Consider the following 17,718-nt stretch of genomic DNA (forward strand, 5'->3'; position numbering starts at 1 on the left):
ATTTAAAAACTTCCAAAAACCAAAAGTCTGAGACCTGATGGCTATGCAGGCAAATTCTACCAAACATTCAGAGAAGAGATAACACCTATACTTCTGAGATTCTTCTAAAAATCAGCAGAAGGAAAACTGCCAAGCTTCTTCTATAGGGCCACCATCACCCAGACGTTTTAGTAATTTAATATTTTATATACAGTGGCCATTTTCCACTTTTCCAGTATTCCTTGATGTTGAAAGTAAAGTTTCATCAAACTAAAATCAATTATTCATAGGGGATGCTATTCATTTCAGAATATTATGACATCTTTACAATTTTTTTCATAGCATTTATTACTTCCCTATTTCTTAGAGTGTAAATGAAAGGATTTAACAAGGGAATGACTAGAGTATAAAAAATAGCAAGGGGTATATCTTTATCTCCTTTCTTAACTGAATTTGGTCGAATATACGTGAAGAAAAGAGAACCATAGAATATTGAGACAGAAAGAAAGTGGGATGCACAGGTAGATAAGGCTTTGCCTCTTCCCTTGTTGGATTTCATTGTGAAAATTGTGAAGAGGATGAAAAGGTAAGAGATTATTACTATAGTAATAGAGAGGATTGAAATTGACCCTGCAAAGATAAATAACATCAACTCATTGGTATAAGGGTCAACACAGGAGAGTCTGAACAATGGAAGAACATCACAAAAGAAGTGGTTGATTTGATGAGACCTACAGAAAGTTAGCCTAAACAGAAAACCTATATGAATTATAGGATGCAGGTTTCCAGCTATGTAGACACCCATAGTCATCTGAATGCAGAGTTCCTTTGACATTAAGGTGTGGTACTGCAGTGGGTTGCAGATGGCCACGTAGCGATCATAAGCCATTGCTGCCAGGAGGAAGCAGTCTGCAGTTTCAGCTAGGCAGAGGAAATACCATTGTGCCATGCACTCATAGAGGGAAATTATTCCTTCCTTAGAAAAGAAATTCTGTAGCATCTTTGGGGTAATGGCACAGGAACAACAGGAATCCATCAGAGCGAGGTTGCCCAGAAAGATGTACATTGGGGTGTGAAGACGAGGCTCTGTAAATATCACTGCCACCAATCCAAGGTTTCCCACCATGGTGATCAGATAGATGGTAAGGAACACGAGAAACAGAATGGTCCTCAGCTCTGGGAGATCTTTAAATCCTGTGAGGATAAACTCAGTTGTCAGGGATTGATTATCCTCTGTCATCTCTGTGTTGTCTGTTGAGACAGAAATTATGGAGATATAAGATTTAATTTAAAATGTGTATAATTTTTCCCTTTAAATTTTGCTTTTTACCACAAGGAGAAGAGCTTCTCCTTCAATTTCCTCCTCTTATCTCCTGTAATACAGGCACACAAACTCCAGGGAATGTTCATTCCTCTAACATGTTAGATTTAATGACGGTACACCTGTAACTCAGTACTCACAAGGCTATTTTGATAATTACAGGGAGGGTGCTTACATTGGGAGAGTTTTGTCTTTATGAATTTATGGAAGTATGGTATATAAATCTATGGAACTCATGTTTGTTTTAGTCATCTCAAATAAGGTCTGTGTTAGTTTTTACAAGTTAAGTTCCTTAAGATGGATTTAAAATCAACTTTCCTGTATAGATAAACATTTTCATTGAGGAAAAAGTTTTCATATGCTCTCCCAGTGCTGTGAATGTTTTAAATGAGCAAAGATCAGATATGTTATATTTACCCCTTAGGATTTCCTGAATGTCATGAAGGATTAAAGAAAGGACATTCAGTTTTAAAAACATATGACTCATTCACTTTGCTATACACCTGAATCCAACACAACGTTGTAAATCAACTATATTCCAATGAAATTAAATTTTAAAAATAAAGAAGGTAAACTAAGATAGCTACAGAATAAAATGTGCGTTGTTTATCACCTCTTTCATCCTTCTGGCAAGGGCCATACCCATCTTTATGAACACTGACCCTGTCTATGTCATTGTTCTTGTTGATTTTTGCCCTTATATATGCATCCTTTCTTCCTTTATGTAAAGCTTAGTTTACGGAGAATGGTAAATTAATAAAGTTTTAACTAAATGATCCAGATGATGCTAACTATCAATTTCTGTACTCTTAACCTAGTCTTATATACCCAATAGTTTACAATAGCTCTTGTACAGTCTATGGTGTTTTTTTTTTTTCATACATGTAAACGCAATTTCCTTATGATTCTGGAGGCATTTTGAGGTTAAGTGTGACTTATATTTCTTATAAGAGCTGTACCATGCTCTGTGGAAAATTTGATTTTGATTCCAGTCTCACTGTCACTACAGCAACTTGTGATACATAAACTGTTTTCAGTATCCTACTAGTGATACTCAGGGACTTGATTGGTTGTCCTTACAGTGAAACTTATTGACCTCTTCTGCAGTTTGCATCTTTTAATTTTGAATGAGAGTCTACTAAGATGGGAGTTCCTGTCATGGCTCAGCTCTAACAAACCCAACCAGTATCCATGAGGACGCAGGTTTAATCTCTGGCCTCACTCAGTGGGTTAAATGATTGCTGGCATTGCTGGGAGCTGTGGTGAAGTTCACAGGCATGGCTTGGATCTGGCATTGCTATGGCTGTGGTGTAGGCTGGTGGCTACAGCTCCAATTCAAGCCCTAGCCTGGGAACCTCCATAAACCATAGGTGTGGACCTGAAAAAAAAAAGAAAGAAAGGAAGGAAGAAAGAATGAAAGAAAATTACTCATGGCATGTATATATATATATATATATATATATATATATATATATATATATATATATATGTATTTTTTTTTAATAAAGAGGGAGTTCCTCAGCACAGTGGAGATGAATCTGACTATCATCCATGAGGACCCAGGTTTGATCCCTGGACTTGCTCAGAGGGTTAAGAATCTGGTGTTGCCATGAGCTGTAGAGTAGGTCGCAGATGCAGCTTGGACCTGACATTGCCATGCCTGTGGCATAGGCTGGCAGCTACAGCACTGATTTGACCCCCAGCCTGGAAACTTTCATATGCCGTACTGTTGCCCTAAAAAGACATAAACAAACAAAACATTAAATAAATAAATAAAACATTAATTATAAGCCACATAATTATTCATCCTAGCTAGAAAAAAAATTCTGCGTAAGTGCCTGAATTATTTAACAGAGTTACTTTGTGTCCTTACCTGTATATTTGAGATTCTGCCTTAATCAGAAAAGGTCAGAGAGTTGAAGTGTCAATCTCATCTTGGTTTTTCTGCCACCTTCAGTTGGGAAAGATAACTGAGTCATTGAAATATAACAGAGATAACAACAAAAATACTTAATACTTCAGATAAATAAATATTAAGTATTAACAAATACTAAAAAATACATTTGAATACTTTCATTAGCTACATTTCATTGGAAAAAATCTTGTAATATCTCTTGTTTGGTTTGCAGTGTTCGGTTGCCCAGAATTTCAGAATATAAACCTTGGTCCCTAAAACATTTGGGATTAAAATAATGAGAATATTGGTGACTATAAATAGGTTAGATTCAATAATGAGGTCCTTAAAATGCTAATGTAAAAGTTTCTGTCAAATCCTGAGGGATTTTCCTGCACTGACATCAGTGTATTTCTGTTGGGAAATTCATAGCCAACACACATAAAGATGCCCTCTGAGACAGTGAGTTTAAAGCAAATTATTATGTGGAATCTAAAAAAATAAAACAAATTAAGGAATATTAACAAACAGAAACAAAGTCTCTGATATAGAGAACAAACTAGCAGTTACCAGTGGGAGAGGAAATGGGCATGCCTATAAGAGGGTTAGAGGATGGAGAAGTACACAGTACTACGTGTAAAACACATAAGCTACAAGGGTATACATCTAATATTTTGTATTAACTTTATATGTATAATGATTTATATAAATATTGAATGTTGCACACCTGATAGTAATATAATATTGTACATCAGCTGTACTTCCAAAAAAATGTCTTTGAGTTATGTTGGCATGGAAAATTCAGAAGAGTGATATGTCACCAAAATATTGGATTCCTTAAAGGAAAATAACGATATAATAGAAGCTATATTAAAAATTATAATCCAAGAAATTTTGAAAAGTAGCAGAACTTCAATACATAGTTTGAAACACACTTGTGATACTTGATCCAGATAAGGGAGCTCTAAAATATGTCCTGGTATAGGTGAAAAAATGAAAAAATGTCTTCAATTTATAGAAAAATGACCTGCTCCTGCACGTAGAAAGGCAATTTCCTTACCAGAGAAAGGAGATCAAGGCACAAAATGTGTGCGTGTATGTGTTTATGTGTGTGTTTGTCTATGGAATGCTATGTATGCTACAATTCAAATAAGAAATATTTTCTATCTTTTTTTTTTGTCTTTTGCCTTTCCTAGGGCTGCTCCCACAGCATATGAAGGTTCCCAGGCTAGGGGTCTAATTGGAGCTGTAGCCACTGGCCTACACAGAGCCACAGCAATGTGGGATCCAAGCCGCATCTGTGACCTACACCATAGCTCACGGCAATACCGGATCCTTAACACACTGAGCAAGGTCAGGGAATGAACCCGCAATCTCATGGCTCCTAGTCAGATTCGTTAACCACTACACCATGATGGGAACTCTGAAATATTTTCTCATATTTGAAAAGAATTGGAAGGTATCCAGACCAGAATCTAGTGAACAAGTTTTATAGGGTCCCTCTGGAACAATGTCTGATTTTCTTTATGAGGCAAGAAATGCACAAGATTAGCCTAGACATAAAAGAGAACAACAACGACAACAACAAACCTATCTGAAAGTTCAGTGGTCATTTCAGAAGGATTCAGGAAGCATCTTGAGGTTTTTGAGTTGAGTTCCTACTATATAAGTTGAGACAATTTTGTCATCAAAGGGAATAGTAATTGCAATGGATTTAAGCTGATAAAACACATTTATGTCTATGAGTTCATAATGATAGTTTTTAATATGTTAATGTTCTTCATAGGCTATTAGGAAAACAACTTATTATTCTGAACTCTGGTAATTAGCTTTACTTATTCTGCTTTTTCTATGTGAATGGTGCCTGTTTTTTAAACACAGTGTGACATTTTATAAGAAAGTAAAACTTTAAATCTGTTATTTTTCATTTTTTAAAAGTTTATTGACCTATGGTTAATTTACAATGTTGTGATCATTTCTCATGTGCAACAAAGTGAATCAGTTCTACGTGTCATACACATCCATTCTTTCAGATGCTTTTCACACATAGATCATCACAGAACATTGTATAGATTTCTCTGTGCCATACAGTAGGTTCCCTTTGACCAGTCATTCCATCTACCACAGTGTGAATATGCTAAGCACAAACCCGCAGTCTCTTTCTCCCCCTCTGCATATTGCCTTTGGTAAACATAGGTTTGTTTTCAAAGTCTGTGAGTTTGTTTCTGTTTTACAAATAAGTTTATTTGTATCTTTTTTTTTTAATTTCACGTACAACAGATATGATGTTTTTCTTTCACTGTCTCACTTCACTTAGTAAGCCCATCTATGTTATTGTAATTCACATTATTTTTTTTCTTTTTAACGGCCAGATAATATACCGTTTATTCTTTTTAATAGCCTGGTAATATTACCAGGTAATATACTTCTTTTTAATCCATTCTTCTGTCAGTGGACGTTTAGGTTGTTTTCACGTCTTGGCTATTGTAAGTAGTGCTGCAATGAACACTAGGGTTGAGGCATCTTTTTGAAATATAATTTTCTCCAGGTAGATGGGGTTGCTGGATCAAATTTTCGGTTTTCAATTTTTTGAGGAAACTCCATGCAGTTTTTCATAGTGGTTGTACCAACTTGCATTTCTACCAGTGCTGTAAGAAGTTTCCTTTTAGTCCATACCCTCTCCAGCATCTATTGTTTATAGACTTTTGATGATGGCCATTTTGGTTGGTGTAAGGTCATAGCTCAGAGTAGTTTTGATTTGCATTTTTTAGTAATTAGTGCTGCTGAGTATCTTTTCAGGTTTTTTTGCTCATCTATGTCTTCTTTGTTTTTCTGTTTTGTTTGTTTGTTTGTTTGTTTGTTTGTTTTCCGATATTGAGCTTTTTGGGCTGTTTGTACTGATTTGGAAATGCATCCCTTGTCAGTAGCTTCATTTGAAAATATATTCTCTGAGTCTATGGATTGTCTTTTCCTTTTGTTTGTGGTTTACTTTTCTGTGCAAAAGCTTTTAAGTTTGATTAGCTCCCAGTTGTTTATTTTTGTTTTTATTTTCATTACTCAAGGAGGTGGGTCTGAGAAGGTATAACTGTGGTTTCTTCCTTTCTAATTTGAATTCCTTTTATTTCTTTTTCTCCTCTCACTGCTGTGGCTAGGACTTCCAAATCTATGTTGAATGAAAGTCACAAGAGTGGACATCTTTCTCTTGTTCCTGATGTTAGCAGGAATTTTTTAGGTTTTCACCATTGATAATGATATCAGCTATGGGTTTGTCATATATGGCCTATATTATATTGAGGCATGTTGCCTCTAGGCCCAATCTCTGGAGGTTTTTTGTTAAAAGAAATGGGTGTTGGATTTTGTCAAAAGCTTTTTCCGTATCTGTTGTGATGATCCTATGGTTTTTATTCTTCAGTTTGTTAATGCGGTGTATCATAATGACTGATGTTGGGATACTGAAAGATCTTTGCATCCCTGGGGTAAATCACTCTTGACCATGGTGTATGATCTTTTCAATGTATTGCTGGATTGAGTTGGCTAGTATTTTGTTGAGGATTTTTCATCTTTGTTCATCAGTGACATTGGCCTGTAATTTTCTTTTTATGTGGATTTTTTTTCTGGTCTTGGTAGCAGGGTGATCGTGGCCTCATAGAATGAGTTTGGGAGTATTCCTTCCTCTCCAAGTTTTTAGGAAAAGCTTCAGAAAGATAGGTGTGAACTCTTCTTTAAATGTTGCATAGAATTTGCCTGTGAGTCCCGCTGGTCCCGAACTTTTGTTTTTTTGGACATTTTTATTTTTTCTAATTTTTGAATTTTTTTGTCTTTTTTTTTTTGTCTTTTTTTTTTTTTTTTTTTTTAAAGGGCTGCAACTGCAGCATATGGAGGTTCCCAGGCTCAGGGTCAAATATGAGCTGTAGCTGCTGGCCTATGCCACAGCTATAGCCTTTGGGTTCCAAGCCGTGTCTCTGACCTACACCACAACTCACAGCAACTCACAGGATCCTTAACCACTGAGTGAGGCCTGGAATTGAACTCACGTCCTCATGGATGCTAGTCGGGTTTGTTAACTGCTGAGCCACGATAGCAAATTCTTTTGGACATTTTTAAATCACAGTTTCAATTTCAGTAGTTGTGATCAGGACGTTCACCTCTTCTCTTTCTTACTGGTTTAGTCTTGGAAGATTGTATCTTTGTAAGTTTCTGTCCATTTCTTCTAAGTTGTCCAATTTATTGGCATATAGTTATTGTAGTAGTCTCTTATGATCCTTTATATTTCTTGGGTTTCCATTATAGCATCTCACTTTTCATTTCTAATTTTATTGATTTAAGTCCTCTTTTTTTTTCTTGATATCTGCCTAAGGGTTTATCAATTGTGTTGATCTCTTCAAAGAACCAGCTTTTGGTGTCATTGATATTTTCTGCTGTATTCTTTGTTTCATTAGTTTATTTATGCTTTGATCTTTATGATTTCTTTCCTTCTACTAACTTTGAGATTTACTTGTTCTTCTTTCTCTGGTCGCTTTAGGTTTAAGGTTAGATTGTTTGAGATTTTCCTTGTTTCCTGAGGTAGAATTATTTTGCTATAAACTTCCCTCTTAGAAGTTTTTTTTTTTTTTTGCTGCATCCCATATGTTTTGTATCATTGTGTGTTCATTGTATTTTGTCTTTAGATATTGTTTGATTTTTCTTTGATTTCTTCAGTGATCCATTGGTTGTGTAAGAGCATGTAGTTTAGTCTCCACAATTATTTTTTTGCAGTTTTTTTCCTGTTGTTGATTTCTAGTCTTACAGCATTTTGGTTGGAAAAGAGGCTTCGATTTTCTTAAATTTACCAAGGCCTTCTTTGTGGCACAGAACGTGATCTATCCTAGAGAATGTTCCATATGCACTTGAGAAGAATGTATATTCAGCTGCTTTCTGATGAATTGTTCTATAAATATCTATTAGTTCCATCTGGCACAATGCATCGTTTAAAGCCTGTGTTTCGTTGTTGATGTTCTGTCTGGATAATCTGTTCATTGCTGTAAGCGGGGTGTTAAAATCCTCCAGTATTTTTGTGTTATTGTTGATGTCTCCTTTTATGGCGGTTAGCAGTTGCCATATATATTGAGGTGCTCCTATGTTGGATACATACATATTTACAATTGTTACATATTTTTCTTGAATTGATCCTTTGATCATTATGTAATGTCTTCCTCTGTCTCTTATAACCATATTTATTTTAAAAAATTGATCTTTTTTGCTATGAGTATTGCTACTTCTGCTTTCTTTTGATTTAAGTGTCATGGAATATCTTCTTCCATCCTGTCACTTTCACTTTGTATGTGTCCCTAGAACCAAAGTGCTTGTCTTGTAGACAGGATATATATGAGTCTTGTTTTTGTATCCATGCAGCCAGTTGATGTCTTGTAGTCCATTTCCATTTAAGGTAATTATTGATGTGTATGTTTTTATGGCCATTTTGTTAATCGTTTTGGATTTGTTTTTGGTTTGTCATTTTTTTCTTGTCGTGTTTTCTCATGGTTTGATGGCTATCTTTAACGTTGTGTTTGGGTTGCTTTTTCTTATTTATGTGTGTCTCTACTGCAGATTTTTTGTTTGTAGTTACCATGAGTTTTTGATTTAGGAATTTATCTCTCTCTCTCTCTCTCTCTCTATATATATATATATATACAAAATTTTTAAAGTTGGTACTCTCTTAATTACAAATTTGTCTCCAGTATTCTGCATTTGTACCCTCCTATGCTCAAGACTGCTGGATTCTGTATCATATCTGTGTGTGGATGATTTCCTACTTTTTCTCTATGTTTGCCTTTACTGTTGAATACACTCATTAGTAAATTTCCTTTTTTCTGGTTGTGGCCATTTCATTTCAACCTAGAATATTCCTTTAGTATTTGTTGTAAATCTGGTTTGATGATGCTGAAATATCTTAGCTTTTGCCTGTCTATAAGCCTTAGATCTTTTCATTAAATCTGAATGAGAGCCTCACTGGTTAGGGTATTCTTGGTTGAAGACTTTTTTTCTCTTCATCACTTTAAGTATATAGTGCCATTCCCTTCTGGCCTGCAGAGTTTCTGCTGAAAAATCAGCTGATCACCTTATTGGGATTCACTTGTATGCTATTTGCTGCTTTTCCCTAGCTGATTTCAGTATTTTTACTTTGTCTTTACTTTTGATCAGTTTCATACGTGTGTGTCCCAGTGTATTCCTTCTCAGATCATTCTGGATTCATTGCACTTCCTGTATTTAAGTGAGTGTTTCTTTTCTTATGTTGGGGAAGTTTTCAGTTATTATCTTTTCAAATATTTTCTCCAGGGCTTTCTCTGTCTATTTTCCTTCTCACACCCCTATAATGCTTATGCCATTGGTGCATATAAAGTTGTTACAGAGTTCTCTTAAGCTGTCCTTATTTCTTTTCATTCTTTTTTTTTAATTTTTTCTTTTCTGTGTCAGTGATTTCCACCAGTCTATCTTTCACCTTATCTATTCATTCTACATCTTCTATTCTGCTATTGGTTCCTTTGAGTGAATGTTCTATTTCAATTATTTTTTTTTCATCTCTTTTTCTTTAAACTTTAGATCTTCTTTTCCTTTAAACTTTAGATCTTCATTTTCTTTGTTCACCTTTTCTTGTAATTAATTGACCTTGGTCTCCAGGGTTTTCTCTGAGATCTTGGATCAGATTTACTACCATTACTCTAAAGTCTTTTTCATGGTGGTTGCTGATCTAGAGTACATTTAATTTTTTTTAAAATTGGTTTTCGCCTTGTTCCTTCATCTGGCTCATATTCCTCTGCCTTTTAATTTGGTGTATTTTTTTGTGTGTGGTCTCCTTTTGCATGCTAGAGGGTTGCAGCCTCTACACTTCTTGTGTCTAGCCCCTTGCAGGTGACATTAATACAGGCATCTGTGTGGGGTTCCCTCACAAAAGAGCGGCTTGTGCCAGCACACTGGTAGGTGAAAATGAGCCTTGTCCCTGGTGGGTGAAGATTTTTCTCTGAGTGTTATTAGAGGCAACTGTGTGCCTGGGAGGGCTTTAGGCAGCCTGTTTGCTGATGGGATTGCTCTGTTCTCATCTTGTTTTTATTTGGCCTGGGGCTTCTCAGCCCTAATGGATTGAGCTGGATTTTTCCAAAAGAGCAGCCTCCAGGGGCCCTCACACCAATGATAATGATTATTCCCAGGACTTCAGCCTCCCATGTCATGTCCTGTACCCATAGCAAGCTATGTCCACATCCTGCTCTCCCACAAGACACTCAGTAGCCCACAGCTAGGACAACCTGAGATTTTTATGGCGTCTCTTCCTGTTAACTGGGGTCCAGGGCACATGAAACTCTGTATGCACTCTCTAGGAGTAGAGTCTCTCTTTCCCACAGTCTTGTGGAGCTCTTTATCAGAAGCCCTGTTGTTTTTCCATGCCAAATGCTCTGGGGGTTACTCCTGCCAATGCCAGACCCCTGGGCTGGGAAACCTGATATGGGGTTCAGAACTCTCACTCCTAAGGGAGAGTGTCTGTAATATTCTTATTTTCCATTTTGTGTGTTGCTCATCTGGCATGTATAGGATTTCTTAGATCATGAAAGTACCTCTCCTGCCATCTCAGTGTGAGTTATTCTTTGTATTTGGCTATAAGATATCTTTTCTGGAAGTTTTGAGCCTATTTTGTTGGTGGTTGTTCAGCAGTTACCTGAAATTTAGGTGATGTAATGAGAGGAGGTGAGCTTGAGTCCTAATCCAACATCTTGTCTATGCCAAATCCAAGCTTTAAATATTTAGAGTGAAAGAAAAAAGAAGAGTGCAGGGGGAGGAGAGGGAACTAGAGGTGAAGGGAAGGGAGAAGAGCAGAGGAGATTGGAGCAAAGATAAAAAAGGAAGGGAAGAAATGGAAATGAAATGGAATGAAATGGATAAGGAAAATGATAGAAAGGGAAAGATACAGAATAGTGAAGGAAAAATAAATATCTTTTTTTTTAAATAAAGGAAAGAGAGGCAAGCAGGCTAGGAAGTTTCCAGGCTAGGAGTTGAAACAGAGCTACAGTTCTGGCCTATGCCACAGCCGCAGCAATGACAGGATATGAACCACGTTGTGACTACACCATGGCTTGCAACAACACCTGATCCTTTAACACCCTGAGCAAGGTAGGGATCAGACTTGCATGCTTATGGATTCTAGTTGAGTTTGTAACTGCTGAGCCATGAAGGGAACTCTGGGGAGAACATTTTTGATGGAACATTTGAGTGTTTATTTTTGACTACATTAAATGAGGTGTCTTTGAAGCATTCAAATAAATGTCCTTCCTGGTGGTTGGATTTATGAATCTGGAGATTAGGGGAGTTGTAAGAGCTGAAAACACATGTGCTGGGTCATCTTCATAGCGATGCCATTGAAAGTCATAAACATAAATGAAATCTCCTAAAAAGAAAGATTTGGAAGCATAGACTAGGGACTGTTAAATCTTGGTTGTTTAAAACATTTAGATTGGGTAGAGGCATAAGAGCCATTGTCTATCATAATACTTTCTACCTTTTTACAATTTTTACCAACAATTACAATTTCTCTTTTCACTACTGGAATAGAAGAGTATAGTTTGGGATACTCGAGTTAAAAATTATTAAAAATTATTGAGGATGAGTTGACATGTATAACTGAGTTGTATTCTTGTGCAGCAGAAATTACCACAATACAGTATTGGAACTATGCTTCAATAAAACTTTAGAAAATGAAAACAATTTTGAAAAGGAAGGTTTATTGAATGGCCAAATATGTCAGTCTTCATATTAAGTACTGATGATATCAAAACAGTTATGACATGTTTGATATGAAAAGAAGATAGGTCTTCAGTATATTATCTAACAGGTTCAATTTGCTATGTAGTATATTCTCTCCTTTTAGAGTTTCAGGTCTCTTCATCTAATGTATGAATGACTGAAGTTGCTCTCCTTGCTTCAGGTCTCTTTACAATCAACTGCAAGATCAGGTTCCTAAAGTGTACACTCGTATTACTCTGCTCCAGAAAGATGCTAATGTTTGATGCTTCTAAGCTAGATTCAGATTTCTTAGGGAAGCACTTAAGATTCTCAATAATCTGACCCTCTTCTCCTTTTTTTTCCTCTCACATTCACCACCATCTCTCACCAATATTTTGTCAGCTCTCTGACTCTGTCCCACAGTTCACCTCCCTGATCCCCATTCCCAGTGCCACACTCATTTCCATACCCATTGATTCTGGTCATACCCATTCCTGTTTTTCTCCAAATCTTAAACTTTTTCCCATGTCAAAGGCACAATTTCTTCTAATGCTACTCAAGAACTAAATGTCCCATGTGACAAAGATCTCCACTTTTTGAATGCCTAGGCATGTGGGGGAAAATGCAATATCGATTCAAATTCTAGCTCACTCCAGTGACCTGGATGAGCTTGGCCAAACTCCAAAATATTTCAAAGTATGAGATTTTTCTAAGGCAAATCATGAAAAGTCATTTCTAACCACTTGATAGGTTTAGTGTTTAAAAAGTTTAGCTTAGTTACAGGCAGACCGTAGGTTCTCAGTGAATGAACTTTTTTCTTCTTTCACATTTGCACCTGTGAGGATCAATACATATGTTTTGTTTAGCTCTTTCAATTTTTGCTGTTTTCTACCTCATTAATGCTTGAACAGCACCACCAGCTCTTTGTTAATCCTATGCATGTGTCAATACTTTACATTGGACTCAATCCAGGTTCATGGTATTCCCAATGACAAGATATGCATGTAATACTATCACAGGGAAAAAAAAAGTCTTTTAAAAAATAGCTATGTTCATAAATTATAGTGTCAGACATAATGGACAATGACTCAAACTCCATGAAAATTTAACACGCATACAGGTATCTGTACAAATAGCATCATTTTCAATCGCAGATTGATAAATCACTAATGTATTCACATATTCTCTTTAGGAGAACTTGAGAGAAAATGGGCTAATGTAAATAGGAAAACATGCCTGATTAGAGAATGCATGCTCTGCTTGATTTCATAGTCAAATGCAATCTCTTGAACAAACTCAAAAACAAGAACCAATTTTAAACATAGAGCATACTCTTGTCACACACTGTTGTTTAAGAAGGGATTAATTTAAGAACTTGGAATATGGCTGAGTTTGTGTGATTATGCCTTGAGATTCCAGAATATGGCCAATAGCATTAAATGGAGGTAATCTCCTATGTAGTGAATTCTATTCAAAGCATTTGTTCAATTTGTTGAAAATTACAACTCATAGTCTGAAACTAATAGCTACTGCTGTAACTGAATACATCTTGACACAGTTTGTGACTCAGGAGTGATTTTTGTCTTTTTAGGCCATGCCACAGCATATGGAGGTTTCCAGGCTAGGGTTCTAATCAGAGCTACAGATGCCAGCCTCTACCCCAGCCCCAGCGATGTGGAATCTGATCCATGTCTGAAACCTACACCACAGCTCACAACGACACCAGATCCTTAACTCACTCAGCAAGGCCAGGGATTGAAACCACAGCCTCATGGATACTAGTCAGGTTCATTAACAACTGAGTCGTAATGGGAACTCCAGCAGTAATTTTTTAGTTCGCCCCTGATGGAATCTATTAAGTAAAAATTTTTTATACATTCTGGCAGAATCTCTCCTGCTGATCTGATTTATTTGAGTCATAGACTATCATGTTTTAGTCATATAATATTTTATAAAAATTGGCCATTTTCTACATTGTCAGTATTCCTTAACTTTGAAAATAATGTTTTATCAAGTTAAAATCAGTTGTCCATATGGGTGTTTGTTTCAGTTTGTTATGATATCTTCCTAAATATTTTTTCATGACATTTATTACTTCTTTATTTTTGAGACTTTAAATGTAAGGATTTAATAAGGGAATAAGTAGAGTATAAAAAATAGCCAGGGGTAAATCTTTGTCTTCTTCATTAACTGAATTTTGTCAAATGTTCATGAAGAGAAGAGATCCATAGAATACTGAGACAGAGAGAAAGTGGGATGCACAAGTAGATAAGTTTTTGCCTCTTCCCTTGTTGGATTTCATTGTGAAAAATTGTGAAGAGGATGAAAAGGTAAGCGATTATTACTATTGTAATAGTGAAGGTTTGAATCAACCCAGAAAATATAAATATCATCAATTCATTGATATAAGGGTCACCACAGGAGAGTCTGTATAATAGAAGGATATCACAAAAGAAGTGGTTGATTTGATGAGACCTGCAGAAAGTTAACCTAAACAGAAATCCGACATGAATCATGGAGTGCAGGTTACGAGCTATGAAGGCACCTGTGGTCATCTTAACACAGTGTTTCTTTGACATCGTGGTGTGGTACAGTAGTGGGTTGCAGATGGCCACATAGCGATCATAGGCCATTGCTGCCAGGAGGAAGCAGTCTGCAGTTTCAGCTAGGCAGAGGAAATACCACTGTACTATGCATTCGCAGAGGGAAATTATTCTGTCCTTAGAGAAGAAATTCTCTAGCATCTTGGGGGTAATGGCACAGGAACAACAGGAATCCATCAGAGCGAGGTTGCCCAGAAAGATGTACATTGGTGTGTGAAGATGATGCTCTGTAAATATCAATGCCACCAGACCAAGGTTTCCCACCATGGCGATCAGATAGATGGTAAGGAACACCAGAAACAGGATGATCCTCAGCTCTGGGTGATTTTTTAATCCTGTAAGGATAAACACTACTCTCAATGATTGGTTATCCCCAGTCATCTCTACATTCATTTTCTGTTAAGACGGGAATTATGGTTATATAAGATGGACAGGAAAGTTTTGATGGATAAAAACTGTAACACTTGGAATGTTGGGAACAGGGTCCTATTTTATAGCACAGGGAACTGTGTATAACTGGGTGACCTTACTATGCAAAAGAATTTGAAGAAACATTGTACACCAACTTTACTTTAATGAAAAAAAAGATTTTAATTTGAATATATATAACTTTTCCTGTTAAAAGTTTCTTCTTTTACCAAGGAGTAAACTTCTTCAAGCTTCTGCCATCTTGTGATACAAGCACACAGTCTTCTTGGGGACATTTGTTAGCCTAACATGTCAGTTCCTATGACTTCAACTCTGAAACTCAAAATTCACAAGAGTGTTTTGATAATTACAGGGGCAGTGGTCAGAGTTACAAATGTTTATCTTTATGAATTTATGCAAGTATAATGTATAAAGTTAGGTAATGATATTTACTTCACTGTGCCTATCCAATTTCAGTTTTAATTTTTGTATTAGAGATCCTTGAATGGCATTTAACATCACTTTTTCTATATGTATACATTTGCTTTGAGCAAAAATATTTCCATATACTCCCCCAGTGGGGGAAATATTTTAATATCATCCTACAATAGATATGTTAAACTATATTTTTAGAATTGCTAGAAGATTACTAGGGATTAATGAGAGTAATGTTTCTTCAGTTTTGAGGAAAGTCCACTCACAGAGCTAAGGAATAAAAATATGCATTGATGCCCACCTCTTTATCCCTTTCCTAATGTCATACTCATTTACAGAAACATTGACTCTCCACATGCCATTATTCCTACTGAATTTTGCCCAGATAGCTACACCTTTTTTTTCCCTTTATCTAGAGCATAGGTTATATATAATCATACTTAATAAAGCTAACTAAATGCTTCACACCATACTAATTTCCACTTTCTAGACTCTCCCGCACACCTCCTATACCCAATACAAACTATGATGGCTTATGTATAATCTGCATTACATTTTGTCTGTAGGTGCACACATTTTCCTGACTGTGTGTAGGCATTTTTGAGTTTAGGTGTAACTCATACAGCTGTACAGTGCTCTGGGGTTAAGCAGTATTGATTTCAGGCCTACTTCCATCTCAGTGACATGGGATGGGTGAACTTGTGTTCAGGGTCCTACTAATGATCCTTAATGACTTTTTTGGTTGTCCTCCTAGTGATCCTAAGTGACCACTTCCACAAAATGAATCTGTTAATTTTTTAATTTTGTTTTAATTTTTAATAACAATTTTTATTTTTTTCCATTATAGCTGTTTGGCAGTGTTCTGTCAATTTTCTACTATATAGCAAAGTGATCCAGTCACACATACCTGCATACATTATTATTTCTTACATTATCATGCTCCATTATATGTGAGCACATATATTTCCCAGTGCTATACAGCAGGATCTTATTGCTTACCAATGCCAAAGGAAATGGTTTGCATCTTTTAACCCCAAATTTCCAGGGCATCTATTAATTTTGAAGGAGATTCTGCAAAGAGAATTATTAAAAACTTGTCATTAAAAATAATATTAATATGCAAAATAGGTAAAAACACATACAACTCAAATTTAAAAAAGGAACTAAAAAGTTATCTTTCTTTCTTCTCTCTTTCTTTTTTTCTTTCTTTCTTTCTTTCTTCCTTTCTTTCTTTCTCTTTCTTTCTCTTTCTTTCTTTCCTTCTAGTGGTTAGCAATTTTTATTTTATTTTATTTTATTTTATTTTATTATTTTATTTTTTGGTCCTTGTCTTTCTTTTTAGGGCTACACCTGTGGCATATGGAGATTCTCAGGTTAGGGGTCGAATTGAAGCTACAGCTGCTGGCCTACACCACAGCCACAGCAATGCATAATATGAGCTGTGTCTGTGACCTACACCACAGCTCACAGCAATGCTGGATCCTTAACCCACTGAGTGAGGCCAGGGATCGAACCCACAACCTCATGGTTACTAGTCAGGTTCGTTAACCACTGAGCCACGATGGGAACTCCTAAAAAGTTATTTTTAGAAAAGACATCCAGATGACCAAGAAGCACATGAAAAGATATCCAACACCATTGAACATTAGCAAAATGGAAGTCAAAATCATTAGGTATCACCTCACACAGGTCAGAATGCCTGTCATCAAGAAGACAAGAGAAAACATGTACTACCTAGAATGTGGAGCATGCAGAATGTAGAGAAAACTCTTGTTGGGAATGCAAATTGCTTCAGCCACTAGGGATGCCAATATTGATTTTCCTCAAATAATTAAAAATAGAAATATCATGCAATCCTGCAATTCCACTTCTGTGTATATACTAAAAGGAAATGAAAACAAATTATCCAAGAGAGAGATGCACTCTTGCTATAGCAGCATTATGTACAGTAGCCAAGATATAGAATGACCAAAGTGCTACCAAAGGCTGAATGGATAAAAGTGGAAGAAAGAAGTGTATCTTATTTGCAACAACATGGGCATATCATGCTGGGATAAGTCAGAGGAAGACAAAAACTGTGTATCTGAACAAGCCAAACTCATAAAATAGATTAAATAGTGGTTGCCAGGGGCTCTGGGTTTGGGTAAATAGGAGAGATAGTGTTTATGAGTACAAGCTTGAGTCTACTAGAGAAACAAGTCAGGAAGATCTAGTGAACACTATAGTGAATATATTAGCATAATCATCAAAACTGTTCAGAGACTAGATCTCAGTTATTGCCACCATCAGAAAGAAACGGCAATTACATGGCTTGATGGAGTGCTAAGTAA

The 17,718-nt window shown here is 36.2% G+C and overlaps 1 protein-coding gene across 1 annotated transcript; it reads right to left on the reverse strand.

The window, feature by feature from the left end:
• Positions 1 to 292: 292 nt before the first annotated feature.
• LOC146397777 (olfactory receptor 5K3-like) lies at positions 293 to 1,219 on the reverse strand. The gene has a single exon (XM_084992460.1). The coding sequence runs from the start codon at positions 1,217 to 1,219 to the stop codon at positions 293 to 295; it is 927 nt and encodes a 308-aa protein (XP_084848586.1).
• Between the last annotated feature and the right edge of the window lie 16,499 nt (positions 1,220 to 17,718).

This window comes from Sus scrofa, chromosome 13 (assembly GCF_054392235.1).
Source record: "Sus scrofa isolate SSC_HxYL_T2T_F1_AM1 chromosome 13, Sscrofa_HxYL_maternal_Yorkshire_Landrace_v2.0, whole genome shotgun sequence".
In the NCBI taxonomy this organism is placed as follows: Eukaryota; Metazoa; Chordata; class Mammalia; order Artiodactyla; family Suidae; genus Sus; species Sus scrofa.